The sequence below is a fragment of the Fusarium oxysporum genome, chromosome IX (assembly GCF_013085055.1).
Source record: "Fusarium oxysporum Fo47 chromosome IX, complete sequence".
In the NCBI taxonomy this organism is placed as follows: Eukaryota; Fungi; Ascomycota; class Sordariomycetes; order Hypocreales; family Nectriaceae; genus Fusarium; species Fusarium oxysporum.
In genome coordinates this window covers 1,676,258-1,699,505 of record NC_072848.1, presented here as the reverse complement: position 1 = coordinate 1,699,505, position 23,248 = coordinate 1,676,258, and the positions used below count along the sequence as shown (strand labels likewise).

Below are 23,248 nucleotides of genomic sequence, written 5' to 3'. Positions count from 1 at the left end.
TGCTACGTGGAGCGAGATCGAGAACGTTCATGCAGGGAAGATGACGGCTGGGCTTGGGAAACAAGTAGTATTCCGGTAATAGCTTGTTACACTAGAGGTTCAGAGCTGAGACGCCTGGTCAATCGGCTGAAACACGGTGGTTGAAGCTTCGTCTCAGGACAGGATCATGGTGGATTAGTCATGAAACAAATTGACTGACGCGAACACCATGATAGATAGGGATCGTGATAGCCGAACCGCCATGAAATGAATTAGTACGTACCTAGCCTCCGATCTTAAGCTTAATTGATGGACATGGGGTAAACTGTTCATCGCCAAACGGCTCCTATGGGTCGGAGGGCCATAAATAAATCAAGGTAGACAGCAGACAGCAGGTAACGGAAACATTGCTCTCGCATCGCATTTTTAACATCTTCGAATCTAAATCTATGTCCAGTAAACCTCTTCACCTGTTCACGCCGTGCATCCGCCCTGTCCTTCCAATGTATCTCGGCGTGTATCATCAACCACGTCCATATGTCATTTCATGCTTATTAAAAACGGTATAATCTTAGCCAACAGTCGACGAATTCATACAATCAAGAAATCTAAAAGTCGGCCGTCGAAAAAATTGTGTCTGTCTCAAAATCAGGTGAGACATTTAGAAGCGGTGCTGGCGACCAACACTCTCGACGCGAACGCCAAGCTTGACCATCTCTCGAGAATCGATGACACCACGGCCATCAAAGACCCAGCGGGGCTTGGCCATGCTCTCAGAAATGCGGACCCAGTCAACACGCTCCTTGGGCTTGTACTCCTCAGAGCTTCCCATTCCTGTGGCGAAGCCATTGTCCTTGCTCTCACGCTCCTGGATGCAGTCGGGGCAGTCGTCTTCACAGCTGGGCTCGACGTTGAAGCGGTCCAGAGGGTCATGGGACTGGACATCAGCACGTTGGACAAGGTGCTTGTGGAGAGCGAGGAGCTCGTTGGCACTGGGGGTGGCGCTCTCGAAAGGACGAGGGTCGGCCTTGGGGTTGGGCTTGCGGCCAATGGTCTTGGATTGGACGGCAGGTGTAGGGGCGGGAGGGGGAGGAGGCTGGTTGCGGAACTCGTCGAACTCAGTAGCAATGATGATGGCGGTACTGGACTCGCAAGCATCGTAGGCATTGCCGTGGACAGTGATGTTGTGTCCTTCAGCGAGGGGTCCGAGGAGCTCCTTGATCTCAGCCTTGATAACCAGAGGGTTACAGCAGGGATCGAAGACAGCCACCTCACGGGGGCGCTCCTCAAGAAGGGTCTTGATCATCTCAAGAGCGGGAGCCTCACGGGTATCGGAGGTGTTCTTCTTGAAAGCAAAGCCAAGAATGGTAACCTTCTTGCCAACGAGGGTGTTGTTGAGGCACTTGATGACACGGTTGGAGAAACGGTCACGGGCATACTCGTTCATCTTGACAACCTGGCGCCAGTACTCAGCGACCTCGGGAAGACCCATGGTCTCAGCAAGGTAGACGAGGTTGAGAACATCCTTCTTGAAGCAACTGCCACCGAAACCAATACCAGCCATCAAGAACTTGTTACCAATACGGGGGTCAACACCGACAGCACGGGCGACCTCGTCGACATCAGCGCCAGTCTGCTCGCAAACAGCGGAGATGGAGTTGATGGAGGAGATACGCTGAGCCAGCATAGAGTTGGCAACAAGCTTAGCGAGCTCGGAAGACCAGACGTTGGTGGTCAGAATGCGCTCGCGAGGAATCCAGGCGTTGTAAACCTTGACGAGAGCCTCGGCAGCTCGCTTACCGGAGGGGGTAGGAGCAGAACCGATCAGGATACGGTCAGGGTAGAGGAGATCGTTGACGGCGGTACCGGCAGCCAAGAACTCGGGGTTGGAGAGAATCTCGAAATGGACACCAGGGCGGTGCATGTTAAGCTAGAATCACATTGTTAGCATTTGACCGCTTCTCTGCTGCAACATTGACCATGTACTTACAGTATCAGCGACAAGCTGGGCAGTTCGGCAAGGAACAGTCGACTTCTCGACAATGATGGCACCCTCGCGGGCGTACTGAGCAACGACGCCGGTGACAGCCTCGAAAGCGGTCATATCAGTGGCGCTGCCGGCACCAACACCACGGTACTTGGTGGGAGTGTTAACGGCAACCAGGACAATATCGGCCTCGCTAATGTGCTTGGCAATGTCGGTGGAGAAGAACAGGTTGGGCTTGCGCTCAGCAACGGCGATCTCGCCGTCCTCAGCAGAGGAACCCTCACTATCAGTGGTAGGCTCATTGGAGATCTTGGTAGGTCGGCCACCATCACGGGCAATTCGGACGATATCGTGCAGACCGGGCTCGTAGATAGGGGGGTGGCGGGAGTTCCAACGGCGAATGCGGGTGGTGTCTCGGTCGACGACAGTAACCTGAATGTTCGGGTTCTGGAAAGCGACGACAGCAGCGGTAGGGCCACCTGTGTGAAGTTTGTTAGTTTGTTGGAACTCAATTGCGTTATTGGAGCGGTGTATAGCATTTCGAGGGGTTGATAAGCGCGCAGTCATGATATCGAGCGCCTTGTCACAACTCTCGCAAATCCGATACACCAGCTTTTCGCTCTCTCGTGGGGAGTCGATTGGAAAAGGTTTCTGAAACTTACCAACGTAACCAGCACCAACACAGCAGATGCGGCGGACCTCAATGGGGGCCTCCTGAGTACCGTTTGAAGACATGATGATTAGAGGCGGTATAAGATATTACAGACAAGGCAAAGGACAATCTGTAGAAACGATGCGCGCAAACGAGGTCACGAATCGACACACGTAGTATGCTAGCGAGTGTAAGGGTTTGGAGAGAGATGGGAGGGAATGGGGAGGTTTATAAAGGAGGTGGAAGCAGAGGCAAGGTAGGCTAGAAAAGATATTCCCACTTCAACGTTGCAGTTAAGGTGAGCTAATGGGAAAAAGGGGGCACTACTTTCCCTCTGGGCTCTGGAGGAGACTGGAGAAGGATGGAGGGAGACTACCTAAGGCAAAGGCAAAGGCCGGTGGAGGGGCAGCCGCTGAAGCCACGCAGCGATTGGGGAGCAACTTTTTGGCACGAGAAATTAAGGCGGTGAGATGATTCCCATTAGTTCTTTTCCACAGTCCTTACCTACAACAGGTACATGTATCTCGTTCTGCCCGCCCGCCCGCCGCCAACTTTTCAAGGGAGCGGCAGGTGTGCTGTGTGGTGTCGATTCTTGGAGGGGCAGGGATTCGTTCATTGGATTTTCAGGGATTCCAGGCACACAGACACCTTCTCACGGAGGGGGACTCTGGATGCAGGTACCGTGGCCACTGCAGCCCGCTGAAAAAGGTACTTTTGGGAGCTCGAGGGGCCCTGGAACTGGATCGAGAAATGATCCAATAGCACTGTACAGTATCCATCAGATAAGGCACGGTGCGCTACAAGGCTGCGCAAGCCCCTCCACTCCCGCGCAAACCAGGTCCCTCCAATACAACCCCCACATGCCTTGCGCGGCTAAGCTTATAAATTGAGGATTGGTGACTGTTGGTTAACGCTTGTCGGTGAGTTTATTCTGGAGGAATTATGCATACGAGCTATAGATCGGAATAAATTCTCTGCCTAGTCTCAGATCATCAAACTCAAATGACATGAGGTTATCTCGAGGTGGACACCGTCCCTATCTCTAATTAGACTAACAGCCAATATTATCAGAATCTAACGAACATAGTCTAAAAGCAAGCAATCCACCAATTGCTCTGACAAGGAAGAACGGGTACAAAAGCAAGGGTCCACATCCCGGTTATGCACTGTCCAACGCACTGTTCCTCATATCACCCAAGCCATCAAACGGAACATGGGCTCTTCGCTACTGTATGCCCTGCAGCATTTTGCTGGGGACGGGAAGAGACCAGACCAGACCAGACTGTTTCTTACAGAAACGATCCATTCCCGCCGTCGATTCACGATGTCAGGGTGCACGGGCGATGCTGTCATCGTAACAATCCCAATCGCCATCAGGACGAACAAGTTGATCTAGGCTAAGTTACATCGCCTCAGCCTCATGAAGCTGACCGACTTTAAAAAGAACTTGGTGTGCTCGTGAAAGCAGAACACGAGGTGCAGAATTTTCGGCGGAATGCGCCCTCCGTGCATCTCCTGATAGATATGCTCTGATACTGGATCTCTTCATTCCTGCGAGGCTGACATGATTTGAAGATCAAGTCAACTTTTTGAGGTTGCCGAGATTTCGACCAACTGATAGACAGGGGTTAATTCTCTGTTGCAACGACTCATTACAACGGATATGTAGCCACAACCCCCGGCTGAAATGGCATGGCATGCAAAAGGTGATAATGAGGCGACTAACGGAAATAGGGACAAGACGGTGAAGGCAAACAACCTACATGTCTTTTTTCTGATATCATGGAGGGAATTGTCCAAGACATTAAAGTATTGCCTATAGACTGGCACGCTTGAGAAGCAAAACCCAATTCCATGGGTACTTGCCTTAGACAGTATCTCGATTAGCAGGCACCTCGGGGCCCTCACAAACTTCAATACCAAGACAACTAATAATCCATGATGGCGGCCAACAACCAGAAAGAGTGAGACGCCGTAATATCGATTCGTCTCATTTTACCCGATGCCGGCTCGGCCGATGGGGCATGGAGTATAGCGCCTCAGGGGTAGCTGACTGAACACTTTGTGATGCCCGTCATTCTGCTAACAAAAAACGGAGTCTTATCGAATCAGAAAGAAGAAAAACACTGTGCTTACTCGGCCGACTCCGCAGTATATGTAAATGCTGACATTAGCACTGACAGTCTGACAGGAATAGAATCAAGCCACACATACTTGCGATGCTTCGCAAGCTCTCGGATTACTTTTCTGGAATCTCATTCGAATAGTCTGTCGGATGTTGGACGAGGTGACGTTTAATTTGAGCTTGGCGATAACTGTCAGTCTATTCTGAAACAAATCATCGTGATCGGCGCGGCTACGACACGGATTGATTATTGCAATGCTCATAATCATATGGTTCCTATTTGACTCGTCAAAATTCTAGCCAGCTTCCTTTCTCAGGAGTCATACAAGGGGAAAATAATCAAGACGGACAATAACCCATGAAGAGATTGATCTTAGGTGATGCCAAGAGTTAATTAGTTGTTCTTCACAGATATACGTATAGACTCTCATCACTCTTGTATCATGAATGGCTAGTATCCAGCCAGCCCAGCTTCTCTGCACTGACCCAAAAAGATTATATTGCGGCTGAGCGCTAATTTGGCAGCCAATAATCCATCATTGACCACTTTTGAAGGCTGGGATGCCAGCAGCCGATGACTGAACCGTACCAAGAGGATTTACGAAATCCCTACTCAGAATCATTGAGCATAAGCACTTGACTTCGTGTTAGTTGATCGGTCAGCAAGATATCTTTCATCTCTTGGTGCATATCTTGAGCCTCCAATTGTCACCGGGTGGGCATCCCACCAAGCTAATAACCCAGACCCTTGTAACTAATTAATCCCATTTCCACTCTATTCGGCTCTAGCAGCGACTATTGATGGGTGTCATGATGCCAGGGGACCTCTGCGTCATGAGCTCGCATGGGATTCATGAGCCAAGACGGGAAGATAATGGGGTCTTCAACGGAGGCTGTGAGCCGTGTCTGTAGAAGCAAGACAGACAGTTCATGTGTCCACAGAAGCTCAATGCCCTTGTTGATGGGTATTTGAGGATTCTGGTCATGGCAGTGGATCGGCCAGTCGATTCCATCAACATTCGAGCTCGCTAGGTATATCGGCGGGTTCCTAAACACCAGACCATCAGATGTTTATTACCGCGAAGCGACTCTATTCAGATCTTCCACAAGAGGGGTATCGCCGTTAATGATTTCCACTTCGCTTGGATTATAGAGAACAATTCAAGGTATATCAAGGCAGAGGCGCGATTTTCTGACATGCCCTTGTCAAGTTGTCTCCATATTGGAAGCCTCAATTATGCGTCGTTCCAGATATATCCACGCAAACATATTGGATGAGACCACATTTGCGACACAGTTGGACACTTGCAACCAGACAGAGGGTTCTTTTTTAGTTCTTCAGAAGATCGGACAACTCTATTCCTCATTCCAGTACACAGTCAGGTGGTTGTTAAAAAGGAAGAATAAGGTGCCCACGTGATGTTGCACGTGCTGGGTCTCCTGCCATGTTTCCTTTGAGATCTGGACCTACTGGAATCTCCATCTAATCTCTTTCCCTTAGCAAACCAACCGCCAACTCTGATAAGTTTGATTGAAAATTGTTGGTCATCTCTCTTGGAGCTTTGTGGAGTACGTCTCTGCTTTTGCCTAAAAGGCCCATTCAACTTGCAATGGCGCCACCAATTTACCTATGCCGATAGCTCCCGCTTAACCCATGGTTGGCGAGTCGAGATTACTGGAGGCGCTCCGTCTATTCCCGATGTCTTCCATGGAATGATCAATTTTCACTACTGACACTTTTATCTTCATTCAAACTGAGATGGATCTGTCACGAGTCGCGATCCAAAAACCATTGTTGTCTGGTATGGCAAAATCCGCCGCCAATGGCCCAGATCTGTTTGGGCACGGGGGCTAGAATTGCCATGGCTATTCGCGATCTCTCAATGATTGGCGGATTGAACGTCTTGGGACAATGTGATATCGGCGAGGCCTCTGATTCGTCCACCATACGCCTTCAGCAGGGGATCTTCAACGACACAGATCTCAGCGAATGGTTCATGTCAGGGACCAACCTGAAAGGCCATCACATATCGCCCAGGCTGAGCCATTGTTACCGGAAATTCTGGCACAAGACCGGCAGTTGTTCCTTCGATCCTGGAATCAAGTGATTGCATGACAGGACATACAAGTCTGAAGAAGGGTCTTTTGATGCGTTTGAACTTCCTGTGATGATCAAGACAAGTCTGTCCTCGATCCTGTCGCACGCCCACCAGAGAGTTTCTCAATAATTCCTAACAACAAAGACAGCCACCATATTCATCAATACAATGCTATATTCTCGTTCATACCACGATGTCTGATCAAGATCGACCCCTCCATTTGCCCCTCCCCCACCAGACTGGTCCCTTTAGATCGACGAACTGCGTCCAACAGCCCCTCCTCGTGGTGTTTACTCTGGCTTGTATTCAGCCTCGCTCATACCAAAATTTGCGCCTCATGTGCTTCTAAAGATGTATTGTCTCGCTCTTGTGGCCCTGTTCCTGTCCACGTGCGAGGCATTTCTTCTAATGCTGGTTTGTGACTACGGGCATTTTGAAAGAGAAAAGAGTCGCATTCCGCCTCTTTTCTGCTTCGCAGCATGTCTTCACGATAACCTCCATCTGAAGCACTTTGCTGCAAGTCAACATGATTTCTGAAGCTCTGCCCGCTCCCCAATCGCGTTATCCCAGCCATGACCTCTCCAAGTTTCCTGATACCCTGAAAGGGAAGCGAATCCTCCTCTGCACCGAGTCATTTGGGCCTGTCAATGGTGTCAGTCGCACGACTTTGATGCTTGTTAACCATCTAAGGGCACATGGGGCTCAGGTCGCAGTGGTTGCGCCACACAACCATACAGAGCACAATACCTTTACGCCGCCGCCATCACCAACCATGTCCCCTGCAGATAAGCAGCCCGAAGTCAGAGTCACTGGATATCCTCTCCCATTCAATCCCGAGCTCTCTATCGTATACCCGGTACGCAATTCGACTCTGTACTCAAGAACATTTGGCGTTGATGCTCCTCCCGATCTGATCTACCTTGCGTCGCCTGCAAGTCTGGGTTTCCAAGTCATGCTTCAACTACGACAACAACCCAAGGAGAAGCAAATACCCGTCATCTGCAATTTCCAGACCGATCTTGCTGGCTATTGTTCCATCTTATTTCCGGCGCCGCTGAGCCACGTTGCGGTCTTTGCGTTCGCAGCTGTCCAGAGTTATCTATTCAGTCACTCCTCGATCAAGACTATATTCTACCCTTCGAGTTTCGTGAAACGATATTTGGTGGGCCAGAAGGTGCCAGCAGATAAGCTAGAGGTTCTAACACGGGGTGTCAACACTGAGTTATTCAACCCCCGGATGAGAAGCGAGGAACTGCGAAAACAGTTGGCACCTAACGGCGAGATCATTTTCGTGACAGTCTCCCGAATCGCTGGCGAGAAAGGCTTCGATTTCCTGGCGAAGGCTGCAAAGGAGCTTGATGCTCGAGGACTCAACTTCAAACTTTACATCGTCGGCGGTAACCGCAACCCCGATGTCGAGAAGGAAGTACAGGAGCTTTTTGATCCTCTGAGAGAGAAGGGCAAGGTTGTCTTCGCCGGGTTTAAGGTTGGGGAAGATCTCGCCACCGCCTATGCCAGCGGTGATATTTTTCTCCATTGTTCGGTTACAGAAACCTTCGGCCTTGTCGTTTTGGAGTCCATGGCCAGTGGGGTTCCAGTCATCGCTCGTGATGAAGGGGGTCCGTCTGACATTGTCCAGGAAGGAGGAAACGGGTTCCTCATTTCTCCAGACGACCTCGATGGTTTCGTAGCAAAGGCTATGAAACTTGGTCTAGACCACAACCTTCGTGCCCAGATGGGCCAGGCCGCAAGATCGTACGCATGCGAGATGACATGGGACAAGATTAACAACAAGGTTGCCTGGCGCATGTCGGACACCATCTCGGAATGGAAGCGTGAGCGGGATGGCCCAACAAACAGACTCTCATCGCGTCTCAAGTCCCAGGAGCCCCTTATCCCAATCTACGGGTGGCTTATGATGAACGATGCTATTCGCGAGACAATGACACGGGGTATTGTCGACGCACGACTCATGGGCGGACTGGGTGTCATTCTATCTTTCTGGATGGTGACAGGGTGGTATATGGCCTTCACAGAATGCTTCCTCTGGGCTAAAGGGCGATGGAGAAGTGCAGAGAGAAGATTGTCAATCTCATAGTTTGAAGTTATGTCTTGCTGCGCGGCGTTTCGATTATGTGCATGGCTTGGAGGAGTTGGAGGACCCAGTTTGCTATAATTCGACGTTTTCTCATTTTTGCATTAGACGGTCCTTACAGCGTTGGAGTTGTTACAGCTGTGCGACTAGCCTATGGTTTCCTTAGCATGGCCATGTTAGATGTTATATTACGATACCAAGAATTTCATTACAGTTTTGACACCGGCAGGCTGATACAACGTCATGCAACAAGGGTCCCGGCAAAAGGGATTTCCGGGTTCAGTACCTTATGATGGTGTTTCATGTAGAGGGGAATCGTCCTACAATCTGACATCTCACCCCAGATGCCGAATATGGGGATGAACTTTATACTGCTTAGTAGGTGATTGTTCAGCCATATAGCGGCTAGTACATTGATGCTATGAGACTATCTATTGTTGTAGTGTAGAAAGTGAATCTAGGGACCATGTGAGGTCGGATATCAACTAAAAAGTCATATGGTGCCTGAAATATCGGCAGAGTGGAAATGACACGCTTATGAGAGTTAAAGTAGTAAAGAAAAAAGAGTCGACAACGCTATGCATGGCCGTAAGAGTAATGAAAAGCTCGCTTGATTATATCCCAACTTCATGTCCTGCTTCATATTGTCGCCTTCTTGGGCATTGTGACGGCTTGTCTGCGTTTATACATGAGAGCATAGTTGTAGCGCTCATATGTGCCGAAGCCAACAGCTGAGACAAAGATGAGCAGCCAGACGCTCATCATGATAAGACCAATGGGGAGGACCATGAGCTGTACGCCTGGGAGGACAAAGGCGACAGTGCCGTTGTTGAGAGCGGCGACCTGATCTTCGACGGCGGCTGAGGCCATAGCGAAGTCAGACATGACAACATCTTGGGAGAAGACGCCAGTGAGAAAAGCGGCTTCGTTGATGGAGACGTTGGTGCGGATGGTACTGCCTGTGCTGTTGCGGGCAGTGAGGGTGAGGGTTGGCATGATATGGTATTCGAGCTCGTCCCTGAGAAAGTCAGTATATGTGAATGAAGTGAGATGTGAGTGTGAAATCTTACATAGTCATGTTATCCGTCATCTTGTCCGCATCGATCTTTCCAACCAACATATATGCTTGTAGGAGTTGCATCCCCTCTTCTCTCTTTCCCATACCAGGCTTACCGCCTGTTAGACCTGTGCCATTGACATCCGCAGGCTGAATGGGCATAACACTTGCACCCGTATATGAGATTCCAACATTGATATCCTCAGGTGCAACAGCTGCAAAACTACCTCTGGCTTGAGAAACTTGATACAGTCGAATATCAGCCTCGAAAACACCAGTCTTCACATCGAGTGAGGGAAGATTATAGCACACGCATGTTCCAGAGGGATTTGTGCTCTTGTGCAGTCCACCGAGAACTGAGCGGCATGCAGCGTTGGTGTCCATGTTCCAGGCCGTCATGTTCAACGAGCCATCCTTTGTCAGAGGAACATCTCCTGCGGGGAGCTGCTCGACTGTGGCGTTCCCATCGCGCTCAGCGAGCGGCGTTGATAGTAGGGAAACGTATGGTCGGTGGAGAACATCATCAGCTGCTCGAATGAAGGACTCAATGGACATGGCGGGTGATGACTGTGCTGTTACTGAAAGGGCGAAAAGGGCTGCTGCCGCGAGACGAATTGACAAGGCCGAAGCCATTTTCTCGTGTCTTCTCTTCCAAGCTCTTTCTGAGTGCTCTGCGTATCTTTCGTCTGAGTGATTTCTGTAGGCCGTTTTTTCTATACGTGAGACCGTGATCCGTAGCGATATCCAATCCGTCTTCTTTTTTCGTCCAAATTAACAAAATAGCTTTCTTTCTTTCCGTCCTGCGGTGAGAATTGTTGTAATTGAACCACTGCCTGTGGAGTGATTATATGCGTCGAGCTGAATTGAGTGGGTATAGAATCTCAAAATCCCAATAATGAAGTCGTCGTGACAATCAGGTAGCTCCACCACCGGCAACGATCGGTACTTATTATAAGAGATATGGAGTAAGGAAAGAAGAACAAGGAAGCAAAATAAGTTAAAGTATCGAAGATCAGCCAAATGGCAGATCGTCTAATAGTAAAAGGAATAAAAAGAAGTATGAGAGAACAAGGGGGGAAGAAGAGAAAAAATTGGGGACCAGCCCACGCGCCGCTCGAATCGTACCAGACCAAGACAGACCTGGACTGACTTGACTTTTAACAGCCAAAAGAACGAGATTGAAAGGGAGGGGCGAAGAATCGAAAGCAGTAATGGGGCCCGGTAGAGCGGCACAGTAGGTCCTTTTAGTTGGCAGAAGGGTTTTGGGGAACGTGCTATCGTGGGGCCAGCGGTTGCAAGGGGAATGCTTGGAAGTTGGAGTTGATAGTATTTGGTTGGCTGAAGAGCAGTTGAAACTATGGAACTATGAGGCTGTGAGCGGCTATCGTGTTGATATTGGCGATATAGGTGACATCAACTGGCATCGTGACGGCTGTTGTGCTTCACAATGGTAATAACAAAACACATATCGATGTTGACGAGTGCCAGGCTTGTCTCGTCTGTGTTCTGGACTTGTCACAGGCAGGGCCAAGATGTTGGTTCTCTTGGCTCCCTCGTTGTGGCGGTGTCAAGATCGGGGCCATGGAGACTAGCGTGGACATGGCTGCAAGCTCAATCACTAGAAAGCGAGCCAAGCAGGCCAAGCAGTGCAGACCTTGGAGTGACTCTGGTGAGGGTGGTGGGTGAGCTCGTTTCAGGTTGGACTAGGGAGAGGTCGACTTTGGAACCGAGAGGTTTAGCTGTTGTTTGGCTTGGCTAGTGAAACGCTGATAGAGAAACACTGCGAGACAATTCTACAGGTATCGTTCTATCCATCAGGCCATATTGTCTTCGATTGCATCTTGATAAACTCACAATAACCATTGATGCGGTCAGATTAACTACAATATTCAACCCTGGTCAGCCAACGGTCACTCTAACCTGCATGAGCATGGCCGCCGTGTCAGGGACCGCTAGGGGCAAGGGCTGCCCTTAGCCAGGGGCTCTTCAGGCCATGACCCCTGTTCCACATGGCGTCTCGCCCGCTAGCTTGCGGCACCAGATCTGGTGGCTATTGGGTGCGCTCCCTGTCAACGTCAGTCCATTGTGAGTCGGTGATGGCTTCATTTTCAACTCTTCTTGAACGTTTTTCATGGACTTGGAATTCTCCATAAACCAGAGGATTTCTTCACCATGGCGCTTCGAAAAAAAAAAAAAGTCCCATCAACGGTTTATGAAACAGGGCACCTAGCGACTTTTCACCTCGCCTGCCACATAGCCTCTAGCGCCAAGGGATAAGGAGGTCAATTGAGTCAGGCTTTTCCTCTGCGATCCTCAGCTGCGGAATTTGTGGATATTGATAGTGGCGCCAGATGAAGCGAAAAGTGTAGTGGCAGAAACGGCGTCGCGACGGTGAAACTCTCTTGCAACAGGAACGACGACCATCCGATCGGTATCTCGACGGCTTATGTATGATCACCTTGGAAACGCGGCTGATACCACACTCAGATATTGTTCTCAACCTTAGGGCATAAGACCTGGGATGAAACTTGTTGCAGGCTCTTTGCGATAAGTTTACCAGCCCTATAACAGAAGTCACCCTGAGATGCAAACATCTTGGCGAATGTTTGGGAACAGTAGTGATGATCATCATTACCACGCTGCTGTCAAAACACCTGAAGAAGAGTGACGCGGTTGACTAGGTGCGAAACAAGATTCCAGAGCTGATGTTCCAAATCGGAAAGTTAAAAAAGTTTCACGTTTGTTTTTCGTGACTGCCGGTGTCGGTAACATTGCATTTCGTCAATCTTATAACTTGTCTATTGGTGATATGATAATAGATCAGGATGGCTGCGGCGTAGCCAGCTGAAATCAGCTGAACAGCTAAAGCCTAGAAGGGATGGCATGATCCTTTTCGATTTGTCTTGTCGTGACTTCAGCCAAATACACATGCATCTTAATAATGGTTCTTTAAGATCCCACAAAGATGGCATCGACAGAAGCGACCGAGGCAGAGCAAGAGCTCTTCTTTGTCAGTCTCAACCAAGACAAACCAATCACAGTGATACTTTTACATGGCCTACTTAACTCACATCTTGAGTGGTCCTACGTGATTCCTTACCTATCCGATTATCACATCCTCGCCCCCGATATCAGCGGTCATTCTCAATCCCGCAATATTCTCCCTGCGAATATCTCCAGCTCCGCAGAGCGGGTGACCGTGCTCATCCGGCGGCACGCACATGGCGGCCGGGCCCACGTTGTCGGCCTCTCCATGGGTGCTTTCATCACTCTCCGTATCAGCCGGCAACATCCGGAGCTGGTCCTCTCTGCCATTGTCACCGCGGGGCACCCCATGGAGGGCCACTGGGCATGGGTTGCCCGCTATCCGAGCATCACCTACTACGCTATGTTAGTGCTTCTCGAACTGGTACCGACATGGCTGTATATGCTCGTGGCTGTCAAAGGTCGCGGCATGCGTCGCCATGAAGAACTACTAGAAGAGATGCGACACAATAGGAGATGGGAAGTGATTCGTGCTGTGGACACGGGACTGTTGGAGCTCAAATGGGAAGATATCAGGATGCTGCCAGTGAAGACGCTGGCGATTGCGGCAGAAGGCATTGACGATGCTGAGGCGGTGAGGAGAATGGGTAGGGAAATGCCCGTCGAGGGTTCACTGGGTGCGGTAGTCAGAGGAGCAGTGCATACATGGAATTTGCAAAAGCCAAAGCTATTTTCTGATGTGATTAGAGCGTGGATTGAGCAAAGCGCGTTGCCTGCCAGTTTGGAGATCTTGAAGTGAAGTGGTTAATTTGCTACCCTATGTAGTCGCATCTAGAGTGAATACCTGGATTTTGGCCTGAGCACCCAATGAGAAGCAGGGCATTGTTCGTGAAACCACAGGGTTCAATTTTAGTAATTGGAATTATGACGATGGCCAATGGCTGGATAGTAGGTCCAGGACAAAGGAAGCTATCCACATGGAACGAAGCATTTCGAGTATCATCACAACCAACTTTTAGGTATTGGGTCTCAGACCTTTTCTTCACCGACATATCCGGCAGCTACCCTTTTCTTCTGCACATTTCAGTGCCTTTAATTCCTTTTCCCGCGCGCCATGTCTGCAGGATGTCCCACAACGTTAAAATAAGAGAATCACCTCTCGCTGCTGAAGAAACACCGTCAGCATTACATGCTGTGTTGGTTACTCGCAGGCCCCAAACATCAAAGCTTCTCCTGCAGCAAATCATCAACAGACACAAAGTAATTTGTGACCATCGCTATTCATAGCGTCACGTGCTGACTGGTCTACTGGATCCATTCCCCGGGGACCGTCCTGCAAGCTGCCGTTAGCGCTGGACTTTTGAGGAGGAAGAGAGGAGAGAAGTAAGGTAGAGCTTCAGCTGCGCCTCGTTACCTTTGAATCTGTCATCATTCCGCTCTTTGAAGAATTCTGTTTTTATTCTTCAAAAGAACAACTATCCTAAATAAATACTCTATTATTTCAACATCATCATTGATATTGTCACTAATGGTCAAAGACACTGCCCCCGCAGAGGCCGGAGAGCCCACTGCGGAACCTCAAGTCACCTACGCCTCAGGTCGTGTCGAGCATCAGGGCCAAGCTGATTCACCTCCGGATTTGAGGCTGATTCACTACAACGACGTCTATCACTTGGACCCTTCGAGTGCTGAGCCTGTGGGTGGTCTGCCAAGATTTATCAGCGTATGCCGCCAGTACCAGGAAGGCGAGCAGTTCAAGGATCAGCCTAAAGCCCTGACGCTCTTTTCTGGAGATGTCTTTAACCCCAGCTTGGAGAGTACCGTGACCAAGGGTGAGTTTTACAACCAGGGAATGATGGCTTTTATATATAGATATTGAAGATTCGACTTAGGTCAACACATGGTTCCCGTTCTTGATCTGATTGGAACGGACTGCTCTTGTGTAGGGGTGGGTAGGTCATACCACCCTTGACCGACTTGGTAACTAACCAACCTCAAATCACAGAACCACGACTTCGATTTTGGTGTCAAGCAGTTTGAGCACCTCTCAAGTCAGAACAAGTTCCCGTGGCTGCTCGCAAACGTCATCGACCATGATATCGGCGGTGACACACCGATTGGCCATGCGAAGAAGACACATATGATCACCACTTCGAATGGCATCAAGGTTGGTCTCATCGGTTTGGGTGAGAGAGAGTGGCTTGAGACCATCAACAGTCTACCGCCCAATCTGGAGTACAGATCCGCCACCGCCGTTGCCAAAGAGCTCGTCCCGAAGTTGCGGGAGGACGGTGCAGAGATCATTGTCTGTCTAAGCCATATGCGAGAACCCAATGACAACAAGTTGGCAGAACAGACAGAAGGACTCATCGATATCATACTCGGCGGGCACGACCATTTCTATGCCCACAGCCTCATCAATGGGACTCACGTGCTTCGATCTGGTACCGACTTCAAGAACCTGAGTTACATCGAGGCCCGTCGCAAGGAAGATGACCCTTCCAAGTGGGATTTTGACATCTGGCGAAGAGATATTGTTTCGTCTATCGAGGAAGACCCTTCAACACTAAAAACGGTAGATGAACTCACCTCCAAACTCAACCAGTCGCTGGCAAGACCTATTGGATACACAGCTACACCTCTGGATGCTCGTTTCAGCACAGTTCGCCTTAAGGAGTCTAACATCGGTAACTTTGTGTGCGATGTCATGAGACAGCATCATGGCGCTGATTGCACAATCATGGCATCTGGTACTATCCGTGGAGACCAAATCTACCCCCCAGGTGCGATTCGCATCAAGGATATCACGACCTGCTTTCCATTCGAGGACCCTGTCGTGTTGCTCAGAGTGACAGGTCAAGCTATCTTCGACGCGCTTGAGAACAGTGTAGCTATGTATCCTGCTCTGGAAGGTCGATTTCCCCAGGTTTCCAACATTCGATTCGAGTTTGATCCCTCCCGACCTAGAGGGGAGAGAGTGTTGTGGGCGGAAATTGGTGGAAAGCCGTATGAGCCGGAGAAACTCTATGTGCTCTGTACCCGAGGATACATGGGACGAGGAAAGGGTAAGTTGAAACAATTTGCATGTAGAGAACGGAGAGCTAACAGCGACGACAGATGGTTTCACCAGCTTGCTGGTCAAGTCTGAGGGTGGACAAGCGGAGGAGATTATCGAGGAAGAAAATGGCATTCTTATCTCGGCCATGCTCCGTCAGTACTTCATGGGTCTTTTGACAGTAGGACGATGGAAGAATCTTGCGCAACATTGGGTCAAGGTTGCCCAAAAATGCGAGACCCCCGTCTCACCCGTCCGAACCACTTTCAACGTCGACTTTCCCAACCTCAAGTCTGTAGCAGAGAATTTACCCAAGGACAAACGCACCGAAAGTGTGAAAAAGGACGCAAAAGACCCCTGGGGCAGGTTCCTCAAACGCCGCTTCAGCATCAATATGAAGCCCCATGACGACAACGAAACCAGCGACGAGGAACTTCATGAGAAGGACCGCGAGGAGGAAGAGTTTGAGGATCCCGACGGCGCGAGACTCGACTTCGAGATTCTCTTGATGCGCAAGTTCTTCACGAAGTGGGCGCTCAAGGCAAAGGTCAAGACTAGTATCTGTGATCCTCTCAAAGAGGGCGAGTACACGGTTGATTGGACAACCTGCATTGCTCCGGTGGTCGACGGACGAATTATCATGACCGGAGCTTCTACACCAAAAAATTAGATGAGACGTAATAACAGACGGATCACCTCAGAGGAGACATGGGTTACGAATAGAACGGATCATAAAATAAATAAAATTAGGCCTCAATTTTCAGCATCGCCCGTATTTCGAGTATTCATGTGTAGGACAAAGTGCTGCAGCTATTAATATTGACCTACAGCCTCACATCAAGCCCCATCTGAGGCGGAATCTGCTGGGCAAACGTCATAACCTATGACTCTTGATGTCACATTGGATCGGCATTGCCGTTGAGCCTCAGCAACTTAACAGGACCTGAACTAAGGCGCTTCGAGTACCTTGATTCGATCAGATCTCGTTGTCGTAAATGACAAGCTGTAGCGCCTCTCCGCAGCCAATGTCTTGCGTGGCTATCGTGAAAATATGCAAGACACAAAACTCTTCACCGTTACACTCGCTGAAGCTGCTGCATGGCTTGCTGCGAATAACTGCAATGCATAAACCCAGAACATCATATCACCTGAGGAATTGACCTGATGCAATATGATATGTTGGTTCATTCAAGGAACATTACGAATCAATACATAGATACAAGCACTGAGAGATTGAACAGACCGGCATTGGAGGACTTAGACCTGTAGCCGAGACGCGGCCTTTTCTTGTTCAATCGTATCGGAAAGCTACCATAAGAAGGACAACATCAATTCGTCACTACGCAGCATGGCAGCTCGTATAAGACCCCTGATACCGCATCCATATCCATGCCTGTTGTCAATCAAACTAAAGTCGAGAGAAGCTTCCTTAGCTTATGATCGCCTAAACCTTCATTCTACTGAGATCGTGTGTCAACCGTTTACATCGACGTAGTATTCCGAGGCCGAGGCCTACAGATGCAAGAGATCCAGCATTATACCTGTAAATCACATACGCAGGGAATATTAGCAAATTCAAGCCTCATTATAGATTGCATGAAGTCTTCAACTCACCGACTCTAGCCTCATCTGCAGAGTCAGGGCCAAGCCAGAGTTTGCCGCCATGGATCATCAGCGTGGCTTACGGGAAGTTGGACGCCACTACCCCGGCTCACCGGTCTTCCAGAAGCCAATCGACGCGATTGGGCATCTAAAAGCGACGTTGCTAACAACGGATGAGAACAGAAGAAGAAGTAAAACTGTTCTAACAGGTTCGTAGGGTACAGGGTATGACCTTGTTCAGTATGGTGGCGGAGATGTTTTGCGAGGAAAAAGAAAGGAAAAGTAAAATCAGCAAGGTTTGAGATGAGGCAAGGAAGACGAAGCAAGGCTAAGGATTTCGTGTCGAGGATCACCATTGTTTGTGGCTGTTGGCTTACGAGAAGTCATAGTATGAGGACAGGGAAGGGAAAATGAGGGTTGTAATAAAGCTGTTGAGGCAAATGGCGATGTCACTTCAGCTCAACGCCATGTCCAATCGCTGACTGTATCATGGCCATCCTGCAAAGTAAACAAAGGGAACAGTAATCATGAACGAGGTTATTCTCACCTATCTCTTACACAATACCGGGATGCTGGTACGTGGCGTCGAGTCTTTGTCACTAGTAAACTTACCAGACTTCGAATCCCTACCTCAGCTGCGCTCAACCATACAATCAGAGTTCGACTTGTATACAGTAGCTAAGCTTAGGATTCACCTCCTCTGTAGATCCCTCTCAAGTGCCGAAGTTTCGAGCACTTATCCCGTGACGTCCCCCTCATGCATCGAACCCTGTCTCAACTAAGGACTTCTCGACCTTGATTGCTTCTTAAGTTTGACTAGCCTCTTCTGACTTCTCCTATCATCCGCCATGTTAGACGTCGGACCGGAAGACCGGGTGTTACCGAGCTATTTTCTGGCTGACTGTTACTAGCTGAAACCTTAGAACGAGGAGAATCTTTGCATTGTGGTCCGGAATAGCTTCCTGTTGGGCCCTGTGCTGGATGCCTTCGTGCACCCCGAGGTCTAATGCCCGAACGAACGAGAAGCATAACTCCGCCTTGACCTCCTTCTCGAGTCGTTTAACTAACGTCTCCTGTCCAACAATCCTTCTATGCTGTCCCTCCCAACCCTTCATCTCGTCTCGACAATATCAACTTCGCCTCACACCGGATAGTCACCGGAAAATCCAATCACGACTTCGAAGAGACGACTCTGCTTCTTGTTGGGCTGCTCCGAGTTACACAGAAAAACGTCTCGGTGTACGGACGACGGAGCAAGTCCACAATTACGTCTATTGCCATATCGAGATAGAGTATCCGTTGGCAGCTCGGCCCGCACTGCATTAGTGCCCGGATTCAGGAGACGAATGTTTGACAACTTGAGGCCTTCCGCACATGCGTCCTATAGGCTACGGACTCTCACCGACCGGCCTACAGAATAGAGACGTTGCACTAGTGCCCGAAGCCCAGGCTGCTCATAAGGGGTGAACAAAAAAAAAGGTATATAACATATGAGACTCTCTAAATCAATCCCTTCTGAGATGTTGACTTGGAGTGTCAAGGTTCACTATCGTGGGGCATTGGAAATAAGACTAGACTGTCTGAACTCCCTAACACTAGTTGTATGCAAAAGCAAGACTCCACAGTAGAGGGACCAAGAAAAAGCAATGTCTCCTTCCAAAACTCATCATATCGAGCCATGGAAACTCACGGCTTTTGAAGCTCTTGGGAAGATCCAGGCTGATGAGATGTCAGTCCAAGAGTATGCCGAGTCTTTACTTGAAAGGATCAAGGCACGCGATGAAGGCGTCAAAGCTTGGGCATACCTGGATGAGAAGAGGGTCGTGCAGGAAGCAAGACTTCTAGATGAGATCCCTAAGAAAAATAGAGGACCTCTTCATGGACTCCCAATCGCTGTGAAGGATGTCATTTACACAAAGGGTTAGTTGGCCAAGCTTATATCCGACACTATGACTGGAGCTTACTATCGTATAGACATGCCTACTCAGTTCAACTCGCCACTATATGATGGCCATTTCCCTGAGACAGATGCTGCTTCCGTACGAATCCTTCGTCATGCCGGTGCCCTCATCTTCGGTATGTTCTATATACGCTTTGCACACTTGCATCTAACAGGCTAGGTAAAACAACTACCACCGAGTTTGCTGCTATCCATGTCGGCCCCAAGACCCACAATCCTCATGATCCTCTACGCACTCCGGGCGGATCATCCAGCGGCTCCGGAGCTGCTGTTGCCGATTTCCAAGCCCCCATGGCCCTTGGGACACAGACAGGCGGATCCATGATTCGTCCTGCATCATTCAATGGGATTTATGGGTTCAAGCCAACCTGGAACTCTGTATCTCGCGAAGGTCAGAAGATATACGCTCTGATGTACGACACTCTTGGATGGTATGGACGATGTGTCGAAGATCTGGTCCTTCTGGCCGATGTCTTTGCTCTTCAAGATGACGAAGACGAAGATCGTTCTTTTCAAGGCATCGTAGGGGCACGTTTCGCAATCTGTAAGACGAGCATCTGGCCAATGGCTGGTCCTGGAACCCAAGACGCTCTCGCCCGCGCTGCAGATCTTCTCAGATCCCATGGCGCAGAAGTACATGAGCTTGAGCTTCCTTCGGCATTCGATGATGTGCCAGAGTGGTATCGTATTGGGCTTCACACCGAGGGCCGTACCTCTTTCCTACCAGAGTATAGAGTTGGAAAAGACCAAATCGGCCAAGTCTTGATTGAGCACGTCGAGAACTCCGACAATTTCACTCGCAAGACGCAACTGATGGCTAGCGACAAATTGGCTGCCATGAGGCCTGTCTTCGACTTTATTGCCTCGCAGTATGCAGCTATCATCACGCCGAGTGTACCGGATGAGGCCCCCGTTGGTCTGGAGAGTACAGGAAGCCATGTTTTCTGCGCGATGTGGAGCGTAAGTGACAAACTGTGTACGAATCTTACAATGACTAACGATCGTGTAGGGCCTTCATGTCCCAGTCCTGAATGTGCCAGGCTTCAAGGGTGACCACGGCATGCCCATCGGCCTCTCCCTCGTCGCACCGCGATATCGCGACCGTCACCTCTTGGAGGTTGGCAAGGCGGTCGGTGAAATTTTCGAAGCCGAAGGCGGTTGGGAGACCAAGATTGAATAAGAAGAAGATTGTAAGAGTAAGCTGTAAAGGATCAAGATTGAAAATGGAAAACAGAACATAGAGGGCCATTGAGTGGCGCACGGAAATTACAGGTAGATTGAATCATACACATGATGCATATAGTTTGCAATACTTCTAGAGTGGATGTTGAATACTTTTGTAGAATTTCCCACCAGGGCTTTAACAACTTGACCCACGTCAACAGGAGTCTATATCTCACAGCCACCCTTCATCTGAAATGCGGACATTATTTGCTCATTACATAATACCGATAGCGCCTGTAAACCCGGGCACAAAGCCTTTGCTGCCCGATACCCAACAATACAGCTCAAAATTGGCTTGAACTGTACAGACCCCGATAATACTCGGAAACGCACAGCTCATGTTAAAGCTCTATGACTAAGGAAAATGGCAGGGTGAGTCGAAAGGGGGCTATATGCCCAGTTGAATATGATCAAAACGTGCCTTGTAAAGGACCTGAGTTATTCGTTGAGAACTCATTGCTTTACCGGCAGGAGCCTGTCGATACAAGCGACAGCCTGTCGTTTGTGAGTAAGACGTAGTAAAGACTTAGAAGCAGGCACTTACGTCTTCAGCTAGGATGCCTTGGTTTCGGAGATAATGGCCCATTCCCTTGACGAGCTCGAGTTGCTCATCGGGGTTGAGGCTGGTGATTGCGGTCTCCAGAACGCTGCCAAGGCTGACCTTGTGGATGGCAATGAAGGTGTGGAAGTACATGTAAGCGAAGAAACCCATGATGAACTGGCAGTCCATGCGGTCAGTGATACCTCCGTGTCCGGGGATAGAGTCGCCGAAGTCCTTGATCTTGAAAGTGCGCTTGAGACCTGAAGCGAAGAATCCGCCAAAGGGAGCGATCAGAGAGGCAAAGGTAGCCAAGTTGAGGGCATGAATCTGCATGGGAGCAATAGTAACGGAGAAGTTCGCAGTATCGGGGAGGAAGAACAACTCGGGTAGCTCGTAGGTCTTGGGAAGGAAGACCGGGTTGGGGTCACACTGAAGACCAGTGAAGATGTTGGCGCCCAAGTCGTTAACAGGGCAGATGAAATACTTGGATCGCATCATGATGCTGGAGAGGAGCATGGCGAAAATGATGGTCATGATCCAAGCACCGACGAAACCCTCGACGGTCTTCTTGGGAGACAGTTTGATGAGCTGGGTGCGTCCGAAAAGGATACCGCAGATGTAAGCAAAGATATCGTTGGTGATGACCAGAGCAGCGGGCAGGAAGAACCAGATCATGCCCTCAAAGACATTGTTCATGATGAAATGAGCCTGGACCACAATGAGGTACAGAGCCATGTGTGTCCAGGCAAAGTTGGTGAACTGAAACTTGTAGTGTCCAGCTTGGAGAGATGTGACAAAGAAGACGAAGCCTAGCCGCGATTAGTCTGTGTATGGCAGCCCAGGGAGCGACTTTCTTACCGAACACATAGAGAATGAAGCTGATGAAGCGGTGGTGAGTGGCCAGAGGTAACAGGACCTTGTCAACCAGAATGATATGCTTGAAGTAGTAGATGACCGTCTCGCCATAGAGGAAGTACATGGTAGTCGCCAGCCAGTACCAGTTGAGACTCTTAGTAGATCGTAGGGAGCGGGCACGGCTGGGAACATTGGCAATGGCGATGACTTCTTTGAAGGAGACGATCTGGACAGCGGTGATGATGCAGATGATGTAGATGTGGCCCATGAAGAGCGCGGCGAAGAAGAGCGCAAACATGACAAAGGTCCAGAAAGTGCGCGTTATGAAGTTGGCCTTTTTCTTTTCGTACTCGGCTTGCTTTTCGCTAACTGCTGGCTGCTTCTGTGAGGGCTGTTAGCTAGAATCTGGTATGAATCGACAATGCCTCGAGTCAAACAGTAGATCTTGGGGATGAGGCCCTGCCGCTTCCTTTGAGTCTGCTTACCTCGTCCACTGTTTCCAGCTGTCCCGAGGATTGGGACTTGAGCTTGGTGGGAGAGCCACCATCCTCGCTGCTGAAGCTTGATCTTCGTCCATCAGAGCCGTTGCGATTGGGGAACCTAACCCCTCTCTTTGGACGAGCCATTTCTGTTGATATTTGGTATCTGAATGCGCTGAAAAAGACGCTGGAGGTTTTTTATTGTTGGTTATTGCCAAGAAGGTCGGCAAAGAGGTTGTCGTCGGCTGAGGAATGGGCGATATGCTCGAGTCGCTGACGCGATTGCAGCTCTAAGTGAAGCTGTGGTGAAAAAGACAGTTGTCTGTTCTCGAAAATTTGCTCCAAGCGACCTGTGACGTCGTTGCGCAGACCTGGGTCAAGTTCGTGGGAGGCGAGTGGGTTACGGGGTCAGGAGTCGACAATTCGCTTCGTGTTGAAATAAATCGTCACGATTGGAAGAAGCTAAGCCAGGTCAAACACAAAATTCTGCCGGGGGAGAAGTGCTTCTAAGGAGTGAAAGATGGTGCGCGGTTGAGTGGGCAAAAGAGCTCAC

General features: G+C 49.6%; 7 protein-coding genes across 7 annotated transcripts; 4 read left to right on the top strand and 3 right to left on the bottom strand.

The window, feature by feature from the left end:
• Nucleotides 1-375: 375 nt before the first annotated feature.
• Nucleotides 376-3,142, bottom strand: FOBCDRAFT_231348 (uncharacterized protein). The gene is made up of 3 exons (XM_031190056.3): nucleotides 2,629-3,142; nucleotides 1,970-2,445; nucleotides 376-1,909 (listed from the first exon to the last, which is right to left on the bottom strand). Exons 1-3 carry the CDS (start codon nucleotides 2,699-2,701, stop codon nucleotides 641-643), a joined length of 1,818 nt encoding a protein of 605 aa, XP_031034041.1. The 5' UTR covers nucleotides 2,702-3,142; the 3' UTR covers nucleotides 376-640.
• Nucleotides 3,143-7,368: 4,226 nt separating this feature from the next.
• On the top strand, nucleotides 7,369-8,940 carry FOBCDRAFT_298449 (uncharacterized protein; the record flags this gene model as incomplete). Its single annotated transcript, XM_031190054.2, has 1 exon — nucleotides 7,369-8,940. The coding sequence occupies one exon, from the start codon at nucleotides 7,369-7,371 to the stop codon at nucleotides 8,938-8,940; it is 1,572 nt and encodes a 523-aa protein (XP_031034039.2).
• Nucleotides 8,941-9,313: 373 nt separating this feature from the next.
• On the bottom strand, nucleotides 9,314-11,037 carry FOBCDRAFT_52422 (uncharacterized protein). The gene is made up of 2 exons (XM_031190053.3): nucleotides 10,008-11,037; nucleotides 9,314-9,955 (listed from the first exon to the last, which is right to left on the bottom strand). The coding sequence occupies exons 1-2, from the start codon at nucleotides 10,625-10,627 to the stop codon at nucleotides 9,577-9,579; spliced, it is 999 nt and encodes a 332-aa protein (XP_031034038.2). The 5' UTR covers nucleotides 10,628-11,037; the 3' UTR covers nucleotides 9,314-9,576.
• A 1,893-nt stretch (nucleotides 11,038-12,930) lies between these two features.
• On the top strand, nucleotides 12,931-13,878 carry FOBCDRAFT_264122 (Alpha/Beta hydrolase protein). Its single transcript, XM_031190052.3, has one exon. It carries the CDS (start codon nucleotides 12,960-12,962, stop codon nucleotides 13,776-13,778), a length of 819 nt encoding a protein of 272 aa, XP_031034037.2. The 5' UTR covers nucleotides 12,931-12,959; the 3' UTR covers nucleotides 13,779-13,878.
• Nucleotides 13,879-14,507: 629 nt separating this feature from the next.
• Nucleotides 14,508-16,760, top strand: FOBCDRAFT_298445 (Metallo-dependent phosphatase-like protein; the record flags this gene model as incomplete). The annotated part of the gene is made up of 4 exons (XM_031190048.3): nucleotides 14,508-14,811; nucleotides 14,872-14,927; nucleotides 14,985-16,044; nucleotides 16,097-16,760. The coding sequence occupies 4 exons, from the start codon at nucleotides 14,508-14,510 to the stop codon at nucleotides 16,702-16,704; spliced, it is 2,028 nt and encodes a 675-aa protein (XP_031034033.2). The 3' UTR covers nucleotides 16,705-16,760.
• A 2,517-nt stretch (nucleotides 16,761-19,277) lies between these two features.
• Nucleotides 19,278-20,961, top strand: FOBCDRAFT_168079 (amidase signature domain-containing protein). Its single transcript, XM_059608438.1, has 4 exons — nucleotides 19,278-19,556; nucleotides 19,611-19,716; nucleotides 19,752-20,556; nucleotides 20,606-20,961. Exons 1-4 carry the CDS (start codon nucleotides 19,283-19,285, stop codon nucleotides 20,774-20,776), a joined length of 1,356 nt encoding a protein of 451 aa, XP_059465814.1. The 5' UTR covers nucleotides 19,278-19,282; the 3' UTR covers nucleotides 20,777-20,961.
• A 385-nt stretch (nucleotides 20,962-21,346) lies between these two features.
• FOBCDRAFT_144652 (cytidylyltransferase family-domain-containing protein) lies at nucleotides 21,347-22,842 on the bottom strand (the record flags this gene model as incomplete). Its single annotated transcript, XM_059608193.1, has 3 exons — nucleotides 21,347-22,170; nucleotides 22,220-22,607; nucleotides 22,702-22,842. 3 exons carry the CDS (start codon nucleotides 22,840-22,842, stop codon nucleotides 21,347-21,349), a joined length of 1,353 nt encoding a protein of 450 aa, XP_059465813.1.
• Nucleotides 22,843-23,248: the final 406 nt, after the last annotated feature.

What these genes read in the sequence shown, in the direction of transcription:
- FOBCDRAFT_264122 (XM_031190052.3), top strand. Translation starts at nt 12,960, where the DNA reads ATGGCATCGACAGAAGCGACCGAGGCAGAGCAAGAGCTCTTCTTTGTC.
- FOBCDRAFT_231348 (XM_031190056.3), bottom strand. Translation starts at nt 2,701, where the DNA reads ATGTCTTCAAACGGTACTCAGGAGGCCCCCATTGAGGTCCGCCGCATC. An exon ending in TGTTGGTGCTGGTTACGTTG is followed by an intron (nt 2,446 to 2,628) that starts GTAAGTTTCAGA and finishes AACTTCACACAG; the next exon opens with GTGGCCCTACCGCTGCTGTC. An exon ending in CCCAGCTTGTCGCTGATACT is followed by an intron (nt 1,910 to 1,969) that starts GTAAGTACATGG and finishes ATGTGATTCTAG; the next exon opens with CTTAACATGCACCGCCCTGG.
- FOBCDRAFT_168079 (XM_059608438.1), top strand. Translation starts at nt 19,283, where the DNA reads ATGTCTCCTTCCAAAACTCATCATATCGAGCCATGGAAACTCACGGCT. An exon ending in GGATGTCATTTACACAAAGG is followed by an intron (nt 19,557 to 19,610) that starts GTTAGTTGGCCA and finishes ACTATCGTATAG; the next exon opens with ACATGCCTACTCAGTTCAAC. An exon ending in TTTTCTGCGCGATGTGGAGC is followed by an intron (nt 20,557 to 20,605) that starts GTAAGTGACAAA and finishes ACGATCGTGTAG; the next exon opens with GGCCTTCATGTCCCAGTCCT.
- FOBCDRAFT_52422 (XM_031190053.3), bottom strand. Translation starts at nt 10,627, where the DNA reads ATGGCTTCGGCCTTGTCAATTCGTCTCGCGGCAGCAGCCCTTTTCGCC. An exon ending in ATGACGGATAACATGACTAT is followed by an intron (nt 9,956 to 10,007) that starts GTAAGATTTCAC and finishes TGACTTTCTCAG; the next exon opens with GGACGAGCTCGAATACCATA.